Source organism: Otolemur garnettii, unplaced genomic scaffold (assembly GCF_000181295.1).
Source record: "Otolemur garnettii isolate 467f Iridium unplaced genomic scaffold, OtoGar3 scaffold00086, whole genome shotgun sequence".
NCBI lineage: Eukaryota > Metazoa > Chordata > Mammalia > Primates > Galagidae > Otolemur > Otolemur garnettii.
The window spans coordinates 8,407,211-8,418,475 of NW_003852481.1; the positions used below are offsets into that span (position 1 = coordinate 8,407,211).

The 11,265-nt window shown below is 47.6% G+C and overlaps 1 protein-coding gene across 1 annotated transcript in view; it reads right to left on the reverse strand.

Annotated features, from left to right (window-relative positions):
• Nucleotides 1–78: 78 nt before the first annotated feature.
• Nucleotides 79–11,265, reverse strand: part of SIK3 (SIK family kinase 3) — a 250,085-nt gene continuing 238,898 nt past the window's right edge. The window contains exons 21-24 of the mRNA XM_023516064.1: nucleotides 3,076–3,239; nucleotides 2,033–2,165; nucleotides 1,022–1,190; nucleotides 79–298 (exon numbers count right to left, since the gene is read on the reverse strand). Coding sequence (XP_023371832.1) covers nucleotides 1,033–1,190; nucleotides 2,033–2,165; nucleotides 3,076–3,239 — 455 coding nt within the window. The 3' untranslated portion in view covers nucleotides 79–298; nucleotides 1,022–1,032. The remainder of the gene's footprint in view (nucleotides 299–1,021; nucleotides 1,191–2,032; nucleotides 2,166–3,075; nucleotides 3,240–11,265) is intronic.

Genomic DNA, 11,265 nt, shown 5'->3' on the forward strand with positions numbered 1-11,265 from the left:
AAATCACATCTGAAAGAAAATATACCAAAACAAAACAAAAAAACCCGCCAACTCAAACACACTTTCACAAAAGATGGAGAACACGGATTTCCTGTTTATTTCCTGGATGACTTGGTCATACAAGCGAATACGGCAAAATCCCCTCAGAACCCGAAAGAACAGCACACCGAGGAACCGAATGTGAGGATAGGAGCCATGATATTCAGGGTGGAGAGAAACACAATGGCAATTTGGCGCGACGCTGCTAGATACTGTTGGTTTAAAATCAACCTCTTAATTCCCAAGCTGTACACAAAACCTGCAACAAAGCAGACAGAGGGGAGAACCCATTTGAAAAGAGGAAGATACAAATATTCCACTGAAAACTTTGTTAAAAGACGCCACTGGCTCGCTATGACCTCAGGTATTTTACGAGGTTTGCCACACTGAGGCTCTGATGTGGATTCGACAGATGGCTTCACTTTCATCGAGTCTTTTCTGTCAAAGATTTTTCAGAGACAGAACCAACAATGCCTCCGAGTACCCTGTGCGTTACTGTAGCCAAACTACTCGCTCCACTTCCTATCACTGGCCTCTGATTACTTATTTCCCCCATCTGGAATATCCTGCCACTTGCTTCTGTACAGCCTTAAAAAAATAGGGCTGGACATGTTTTCTTCCTGGGTTTCATCCTGTAGGACTGAGTTTAAAGACTTCCTCCTGCCCTTATTACACTGGCTAAAGGTCACCTGTGCCCTTTGGAGCCGTAGCTCACTTTTGTCTCATTGGGCTAAAGCACCTATAACACGGGGCAGGGCTGGTGTCTGATCCCCAGAATTAAACTAAGGGACTGGCTGGCAATTCTTCTGTATACCCCTCTCCATGCCCTAAACTAGTACAGTGCTTAATGAAAAAGCAGGAAAATGTGAAGGCCACAAGGGAAGGGGGGCCCTGGTGATTTCACTGGCCACCACTCGTGGACAGGACCAGGAGCTGGCCCTGGGCCCAGGGCTGATTCGATCACGGCCAGGGTGATACTCACTCTGTTTCCTGTTACACGCCCGCCTGCTCCATGCTGAAGGAGACCTCAGGGTGCTTGTAGCTGAGCAGAATGTCTGTAATACACGTAGATGGATAGCAAGAGGAGTTTAAATGCTGGCTGCCATCACTCAGGTCTGGGTGCTCATGACCTCCCAGACTTGCCCCACACTCTGCAAGACCAAAAAGAACATCGGCAGGGAGCCAGGTGAGCAAGGGAGAGAGGGAAGAGGAAGAGAAGACAACCCGTCCGGGCGCCCCAGTCTGACACCGGGCCCTGAATTCTGCTGCTCACAGAAGTCCCTTGCTGTTGAGTAGCTGTGGACTGGGGACCAAGATTCTTCCTGGATCCTCCTCTAACTTTTCCTTTACTCTTTCCCACTCAATTATTATAGTGTCAGAGAAGAGAAAGAAGTGCTCCTTCAGAAAGCCTCAACAACCCTTTAACGGTGAAAGCCACTAATTTTGCTGCTCAGAGTGCCCCTTCTGGGCACTCTCTGTGTTCCAGGCACTATGCGCACCACTGTGCTCCTGGGGAGCCAGGCAGCTCTCATAGCACCATCCAGGTACCGGTTCCACTGTTTTTGCCACATAGCAGATGGACCTTGGGGTCCAGACAGGCTTTGCCCACAGAGACTGAGCGCAGAGCTGGGATTTACTGCAAATCTGTGCATACCAAGCTCTATGCCTTACATTTGTTGTAACACCCTCCTGCAACAGGCTCTAAGAAGAGGCAGAACTGCTCCATTGGGACGTGATGGCTTCTAATCACAAGCAGATAAAGAATTAAGAAGCGTCTTCGCAAAGCCTTAGGAACAGCAACGTGATGGCCTGTGCTTAACCAGAAGCTGTGCCCCCTGTACACTCTCACATCCGGGGAGGACAAGGGAAGGGTGTGGGATCTGGGCCCTTGGGGATGCTGCGGCTCTGCCTCCCCGTGGATCAGTCACTGCGTATGGAGGGAGGGCCTCCCCAAGGAACTTCCCTGGGGTGCCCCATGTGTGAGGCCCCTTACCCTCATCTTCCCCATCCTGAAACTGCTGGCTGCCCATGAGTGAAGACTGACTGAGAACTGCATCTGACATCCGGGCAGAACTGAGCGCTTTCCCAGCCACGAGACTCATTCCTGGCAAGTTATCCAGCTGTACCTGTAGGAAATAATTTGGAAAAGGAATGATGATACCAGAAAATCTGCCATACTCCGGCAACCTTTAGAGGGCGCCACTCCCAGACAGCCTCCCTCTGCAGCTCCATCCAAAGGGGACAACTGCGATGCTGCCAGTGTGGGAAGGAGAGGGCACGGCAGAAACTTCAGCTGGTGGTGATATCCCTGTGACACTTCCATGCCCGTCTAAAACCAGGTCACCGTAGGAGTTTGCTTTAGGACAGTTCCGTCAAATTGTACATTCTGCAGTGATGGAAATGATCTATATCTGCCCTGTCCAATATGGTAGCCACTGGCCACACACGGCTATTGAGCGCTTAAAGTGTGATGAGTATGACTGAAGAACTGAATTTTTAATTTTATTTCATTTAGTAAGTTTAAATTTGAATAGCAACATGTGGCTAGAAGATGCTACCATAGTAATGCCACCTTAAGAAAACAAAGCTTTGCTGAACCAGATCAGCTTCCTTGATCTAAGTTCAATGTAGCTGCTGAAAACTAAGTAAAAGCCTAAGGCAGTGGTTCTCAACCTTCTAATGTCCCGGCCCTTTAATCTAGTTCCTGTGGGTCATGACCCACAGGTTGAGAACTGCTGGTCTAAGGCTTCATTAGCTGGGGGTTGGGTTTAGCCTGGGAAGAGGTTTACTAACTGAGATTACAGGGAGCAGATTTAACTACTTTTTAGATTCCTCACTCTAAAACTGGGATTACAGATTCTATTGGAGTTAAGAGCTGGTGTGCTAGAGTGACTCAGAGGAATGTCCCCATAGTTCCTAGAGGGACTGGACTCTGAGCAGGAAGAGGAGGCATGCTGCCCCCTGCCATTATGATCTGTTTTCAAGGTTGGAAGTGGTAGGATCCCACCTCTGAAAAGCAGTGGGGGACCAACATACGTAGGCGTCGTCGCTGTTCTGGATCGTGTGGTGTCTCTGGAGGGTCCGAGGCCTGTGGTGCTCATGTACTGAGGGACGTGCTGGGTACCCGAACCCATTGTGGCCTGGCAGTTCCATTGCTTGTCCTGGAGAACTTCTATCCATGCAGTTCCCTATGACAGACTCTGAGGAAACAGAGCAAAATAGGGTCAGCAAACCTGGCCTTCTCCCCAGCATGTAAACTCCCATCAAAGAAATGTCTTGCAAGGGGCAGCAAGCAAGGCTGAAGACCACACGTGCCCTAGCTGCTGACCCACCTAGCTGGCAGGTGACGGTGCCTACAGGGGTCTGGACCAGCACAACCACCCTACTACCTACAGCAAAATGAGCCTCTGGGAAGACACCATACCCCTGGGGAAAAATCCCACCTCACAGCGTGTGGCTGGACCCCACTGAACCTTTTCTTCTTGCTTCATTTCTCTGCCAACTTGACAGTGCTATGTTCCCAAAGTCAGATGCACACAAGAATCATTCTCAGAGCTTCCAGGACCTCAAGCTAGGGGAATGGCCTCCATTCTGTGGGTGCTTCCACGGTCCTCCTCCTCCGGCATCCCGCCTCAGGGTACCAACCAGGCCCTGTTCACTTTCTACTTCTCTGACTCCTCTGGCTCCTCCACCCCTTGACAAGCAAGTCCTCTTCACATTCTGTCCTTGACCTTCTCTCTCCTCACATCTACTTTGGGAATATCATCTATCTTCCCAGCTTCACTTGTATGCCTTTACATAAAGGATACTGAAATGCTCTTTTAATCTCCAGATCTATACTTTCAGCCATTTACTAGCTATCTTTCTCTGGATATCTAACCACTTACATGCAACTCCAAACCCATCACCTTCCCCATTGCATCCCTTTGTCTTCTTTTAAATTTCAGATTGATGGCTCAGTGCCTGTAGCTCAGTGGCCTAGGGCGCCAGCCACATACACCGGAGCTGGTGGGTTCGAACCCAGCCCGGGCCTGCCAAACAACAATGACAACTACAACCAAAAAATAGCCAGGTGTTGTGGTGGGCACCTGTAGTCCCAGCTACTTGGGAGGCTAAGGCAAGAAAATCGCTTAAGCCCAAGAGTTGGAGGTTGCTGTAAGGTATAGCTGTAACACCACGGCACTCTACCAAGGGCGACATAGTGAGACTCTGTCTCGATAAATAAACAAATAAATAAATAAATTTGAGATTGATATGAAGGTACAAATATTTAGGTTACATTGTTTCCATTTCTTTTCTTTTTTTTTTTTTTGAGACAGAGCCTCAAGCTGTCTCCTTGGGTAGAGTGCTGTGACATCACAGCTCACAGCAACCTCCAACTCCTGGGATCAAGCGAGTCTCCTGCCTCTGCCTCCCAAGTAGCTGGGACCATAGGTGTCCACCACAACGCCTGGCTGTTTTTTGGTTGCAGCTGCCATTGTTGTTTGGTGGGCGGGGCTGGATTCGAACCCACCACCTTAGGTGTATGTGGCTGGTGCCTTAGCCAGTTGAGCCACAGGCACTGAGCCTACATTGTTTCCATTTCTAAAGTAAAGTTCAAGTTGTAATTGAGCCCTCCACCTAGGGGGCATGCTGAACTCTCACACTGCGCACATTAGGTGAGATCCCGCCAATCTCTCCTTCCTGATGCCTCATTTTCTTAACCTTCCAGGCCTAAGCTCTTGGGACCACTATTGATTTCTTAACTCTGATCCCATGAGAGCTTTAAGTCTAAAGAATCTACCTCTGCTGGTCCAATCTCATGGAAACCCTTTTACTTCTTGCCTGATTATTACACTACCCTCCTAACCATCTCCCTACCGCTATCCTACAAAGATGAGTATTTCTAGAGAGTAGTCCATTCACGTCATTTCACAGCATTGCCCCAGCCTACCAATCAGCATCTCACACTGCTCTCCCCTGCACACGCTAAGCTCTAGGCAAATAGGACCGCTTAAGTCTTCCCCACCCATCCACGATTCTGTGCATTTGCTCTCCTGGGTGTTCCCTCTACCTGGACATGCCAGATTCTTCCTGCCTTCATTCCGGCTAATCCAAATCAACTCACCTTTCTAGGACCAGCTCAAATATTATCTTATGGAACTTTTCCTTTCGACCAGGAATAGACTCTGTCTTCTTTTAAACTTCAAAAGATTTTGTCTCTGTTTGCTCTAATATTATTACCCTGTGCCATGTTCAACTGTCTACTTATCTTAATCTATAAGTTCTTTGGGGACAAGAACTGTATCTTATGCACGTCTGCAAACCTCCAGTGTCCTGTGACATTGTCCTATGCCCAGTAAGTCGTAATGATCTCTTTAATACTAATAAATGCTCTCTTAATGAAGGTTCTCTCCTGCCAGAGTTACACAACTCTATGGACTGAAAATTTGAACAGAAAGAGGAGTTCAAGAGGCATGAGGTTCTCTTTTTTTGAGACAGATTCTTACTCTGTTGCCCAGGCTAGAGTGTCACGGTGTCCGCTCAGCTCACAGCAACCTCAAACTCCTGAGTTCAAGCGATCCTCCTGCCTCAGCCTCCCCAGGAGCTCAAACTACAGGCACCCACACCATGCCTGGCTAGTTTTTTTCTATTTTTATCTCATTTTTGCTTGGGCTTGTCTTGAACTCCTGAGCTCAAGGGATCATCCTGTCTCAGCCTCCCAGAGTGCTAGGATTACAGGCATGGGCCAACACACCCAGCCTATTATTTTTTTCTTTCTTTTTTTTTTTCTGTTGCCTTCCGATCATAGCTCACTGGAACCTCCCAATTCCTGGGCTCAGGCTATCCTCCTCAGTTTCTCTAGTAGTTAGGAAGACAGGCACGTGCCACCACATCCAGCTGATTTTTTATTTTTTATAGAGAGAGCATCTCACTATTGTCCAGTCTGGTCTTGAACTGCTGGTCTCAAGGAATCCTCCTGCCTCAGCCTCCAGAAGTACTAGGATTACAGAGAGAGCCACTGTGCCCCACCAGTATTTCTTCTGGATCAAGGATAGTCAAGAAGATTATCAGGGCTACCCCTAAATCGACAGGACCCTCCTGGTAGCACATTTGGCTTTTTTAAAGGACCTGGGACTTGAACATACGTTTTCTTGGCTGGTTTTCTGAGTTAAAGCTCCTTGGCAAATACTGGGCTTACTTCCTGATGAATTGACCCTTGGTGAGACCAAGATTTTTAAAAAAAATTCTTAAGCTACAGACTGAAAGTTCACACCTGTAATCCCAGGATTTTGGGAGGATCACTTGAGGCCAGGTGTTCAAGACCAGGCTGGGCAACATGGTGAGACATTGCTTCTACAAAGAATAAAAAATATTAGCACATGCTTATACGCCCAGTTATTTGGGAGGCTGAGATGGAGGACTGTTTGAGCCCAGGAGTTTAAAGTTATAGTAAGTCATGACTGTGCAACCGTACTCCAACCTGGATGATACAGCAAGACCCTATCTCCTCAATCCCCACCTCCGCCAAAAAAAATCGTAATAGAGAAAATCGTCATAGAGAAATCTTACGTGTTGGGTAAAGGATTTCAGGTTTCTCTATTCAAATGGTTTCCTTTAACAAGCAAGGTTAGGCCTGGGCTTACAGGATGAGGTGGGATAGGAAGGGAAAACGAACTGATATGCGCAAAACTAGCAATGAAAGACATTCCAGAGTAAGATTCGATGAGGGGGGAGCTTTCCAACCACCAAAGATGAAGACAAGTGAAAAATCTTTTCAAAGTTCTCCGAGCAAAGAGGTCAAAGAAGAAACCAGAAGCCAGCTGTTTTGCTATTGAAACAAGCAGAGACAGGGAAATAACAGGAAACCTCCACCAGGACGTGCTCTGTGGACGTGCTCCACCAGGAGCTCCACCAGGAGCTCTCCCATCTCACCCTCTCAGCCCAGTTCCTCCCTGTGGGCACAGCTCCCACGCTGGGCTGGCCGCAGGGCCAACCAAACCTACTGGCAGGAAGTGGTGCAACAGCGGCTCCGTGGGAGTAAGGAAACGTTGATTCTCTGTGCTTTGCCAAGAAGCAACACCAGGAGCTGCTTCTCGCTTTTTCAAAGTATTTCCTAATGCCTGTGTGCCTTTCTTTGATAACGAGCACCAGCCATTCAATTCCTTGGGGAGCTTTTTCCCTTTAAGCCAGGTTATAGAGTTGGACGCAGATTTTATCTGCTGTGCTTCCTTGCTGCCCCTCAAAGACACACTTGAGCACTGCTTTCCTGTTTAAAGATTTTTAAAGGATCATTACCCGACACAAGGAAACGGTGAAGCTAACAAAATGCACACAGTCCTGGTTCCTATTTAGCACCCTCCTACCGATTCTGGAGGCCTCAGTGTTTTAGTTTGTGAGTTTGCCATGTCTGTTAAGTCTCTTTCCCTCTCTCTTTTTGAACTCGTTTTATTCCTGAGGATGGGACTTCTCCAAACCAAAGCATCTGCCCTCCTTTCGGGCTGTGTCTTGTCTGCTCTCTTCCCAGCCGTCAGGTCCGACACTGACCCCGACACCGACCGGCCTGAAAGCACCACCAAGATAGCTCACTCTCTTTGCAAATCGCATCGCAAGCCTTCCCGACTCCAGCCCAAAGCTCCCTCCTCAGCCCAGCTGGATCTGAGGACAGTTGTCACAAGCACAGGCTCTGGGGTCAAGAAGACGTGGTCTTGAATCCTGGCTTCACTGCTTCCCAAGGAGTGAGAACCTGGGCGAGTTACTCAACTTTCCCAGGTCTCCGTTTCTTGATCTGTGAAGCAGGACCTACCCCATAGGGGTGTGGAGTGCTTAGCAGAGCTCGGTCCACTGTAAAAACTCCAGACTGGTGCTATTTCTAACATTCACTTCAGAGATGTTCTGAGTAGGTAAGGGCATACGGAGCCAGCAGACAAAAACAAAGCAAGAAACTGATTTTATCACACAACCCTATTTGTAGAATTACGGCGATACTTTACCCATATGCAAATAAACAAATAGTTACTGAAACTTTAATTTCCAGAGAAGAAGCCTCTGATTTAGGAGAGACAAATCTGAGTTTAAAAACCAGGTGAAAAAGTGTACTAGTAGGACGTGGGGAACGAGCGGGGGCTCTGTCTGCTTGAGTTTCCGTATAATCAGGAGGTCAGGGGCTTGAAGGGCTAGAGCCTTCCACTGGCAGATGTGCTTGGAAGGTGCAGAGGAGGGGCAAGGGGACATACAGGAAAGATGACTCGGAGATCAGAACTTCAAGCCAGGGTTCACCTCTACCATCCACAGTGTGTGCTAGCATGGGCAAGTCACTGAATAAAGGACTATGTAAGTATTATTTTCAGTAACATTGTTGACCCTGAGTCTACAAGTCCTTCAGAACACTTTGAGTAAGATCCACTGACCATTTAGGGGGTATAAGTAGACTAACCTACTAATCAAAGGACGCGAAAGTTAGGGTCAAAATTTTGGCATCCTTTATGGCAATTCAGCAGCTAAAAGACTTGTTTGTTTCACCAACGGCTACAAAAGTAAGAGGGCAAAGATGATCCCCAAGAGCCCTGTGCTTGGGTCCTCACCAGAGCAAGGCAGACAGAGCATAGAGGGCAGGTGATCGTCTGATCACGCAAGGGCAAAATGCACCCACCCCCTTGCCCAGGGGACTCTGGGACAGCTTGCACAATTTTCTATTGAATCTGTCAATGTTGACTTGTCCTTACTCATTTACCGGGTTTTAAGAGAAAATGAGAGACGCGACATGCTTGCATATTCCTCTTCAAGGCTCTCAGGGTCCCCTCCCCACTCCCAAGTCTGCCAGCATTTTGCTTCTCTCCGGGAACTAAGGCTGAAGCTGCTGAGCTCAGAGAAGAGGATGTGGTTTGGTGAGTTCAGGTTGCTCATCTCACTGTGTAGGCTAGTTACGCTGTGTGCTTATTTGCAAAGTCAGAAAATCACATGGATGTGATACCACAGAAGGAAGACAAACCTTAGTTTTGCTTTTAGAGCAGGAGACAGGGAGACCCTAGGCCGCCTGGGGCATGTATAGCTCCTCGGGCACCACCTGCTCTGGGCTCTGGCAGTGCCTAGCCTCACAGTGGCTGGTAACAAACAGCCATAAAGGACACAGGTAACCATGGATGCTGATACGATGGCACTGATAATTTTCATGGACTAATATCAATAATCCCTGTTCGTTTACCCTTAAGAGATATTAGGAAGATCACACTAGCTCTGCTCCTTCTAATTCTCCCTCTGGAGCACTCCATAGTAAAGCAATTCATGAGCTCGCCTCACTTCCTCAGCAGGGCAGAAGCTCCCTGAGGGCAGGTGCTCCCGAGGGCAGGTCCTGCACCTTTTTCTCTCTGCATCCCACAGTGCTGACAGTATAGTCTTGGGCAACAGTCATTCAATAAGCTTTGTTGCATTTGCTCAACTGGGGAAATAACAGTTGAAACGTTTTGGGACCAGGGATGGAGGGATCATTAAAGGGACCAGCAGACCTTCCTCCCTGTTCACAAAAGTTAACAAGAATGAGCTCCCCCTATGGTGGTGGGGGTCATACCATTATAATCCTTTCTTGGCAAAAATGACAGCAAATTACCTGACGATTCTTTGGTAAAGTAAAAATGGAAGGCTGGGCACTGTGGCTCATGCCTGGCAGGCCGAGGTGGGAGGATTGCTTGAGCTCAGGAGGTCGAGACCACCCAGAGCAAGAGTGAGACCCCTGTCTCTACTAAAAACAGAAAAAATAAACTAGCTGGGCATCATGGCAGGCGCCTGTATTCCCGGCTACTTGGGAGGCCGAGGCAGGAGGATTGCTTGAGCCCAAGAGTTTGAGGTTGCTGTGAGTTATGTAATGATGTCACAGCACTCTACCTAGGGTGCCAGAGTGAGACTCTGTTTCAAAAAAAGAAAAAAAAAAATAGTGGTGTATTCCCTCCTGATGAACAATGTGAGGGTATATGGCACACTTCCTGAGTTGTGGGATACAATTGTAATCGGAATCTGACCAACAAACACAAACACTGTAACCTAATTACACTCTCATATTAATTTGAAATTTAAAAAAAATTTTTTTTAAATCTAAGCTCTCTGGTTTTTAAAAGCAGGTATCAGGTCAGGCAAGGGCAGAGATCGAGGAGCCTCAGTTTCTACATTAATAGGAGACTTTAATCCCGGGTGGTTGTGAAAAACAATTGAGTTAAAGTACCAAGCCTGGAGCAGGCAGGGTACACACATTAACTCCATGCTCGTTCTCTCCAGGGGGCATTTAGCTCAATGACAAAATGGAAGTCAGGGTACATGACGGGCTCTGGTCACAGAGCAGGCTCTGGTTGTTTCAGGTAAGGACAATGGGGACTCCTTGAGATAAGAGATCATTTTGAACACACACACACACTCTCACACACACACACATTTCCCAAGGGATTTTTAACTCTTGAGCAGTGTTAAAGGTAACTGTATAATGTGGTTCCCAAAGTCACAAAATAGGAATAGATGTTAGAAGAGGTGGAGTGAATAGGACTTAAGGAAGAGGACACGTTCTATGGCTAAGGTCACAAGTAGAGTTGATAGTAAACTGGGTGGGAAGCAGAAAGCCTAACTCCACGATGCACTGGCAAGCAGGGCAGGAGCTAAGACGACAGCTTCTAGAAAGCCTGGGTCAGGAGGAAAGATGAAAATAAACCCTGGGGACTTCACGGGGAAGATACCAGCAAAACTAGTAAGACTCCAAGGACGGGGTAGTTGTGAATCAAGACCTTCAGGGACACATTTATGGTCTTTTCCCCAAACCATGGAGATATCTGCAGATGATAATGGCAGTGATGGGGGGGGAAAGGAGAGGGGGCAGAGGAGGAATGGCAGTGGGGTCTGGTTGAGGAAGGGGTGGGACTGATTTGTCAAAAGAAACAAAACCACAAAGTACTGACCTAAAGTCAAGTCCTTAGATTTCAGAGACTTATGGCAAGGGACAAGCAACAGGTCTGAACTGATTTAACACTGCCAAGAGAACTGGGTGGCGTGCTGCCATTCTTGAAGCACACTGCAGGTAGATCTGGTACACGTCCTGTATACACAAGCAAACCTCTGCTCTTAGCATTAATTCTTCCGTGTACATTGTACTTCAAATCAGCCAAGCCTCCTTGTTATCTGAACTTCCCTGAGACAGTCTCACCCATTACTCTTTCCTTATGCTTCTCCTCTAAATCCAAATGGCAAAATCCTCTTCATCGATGAAGA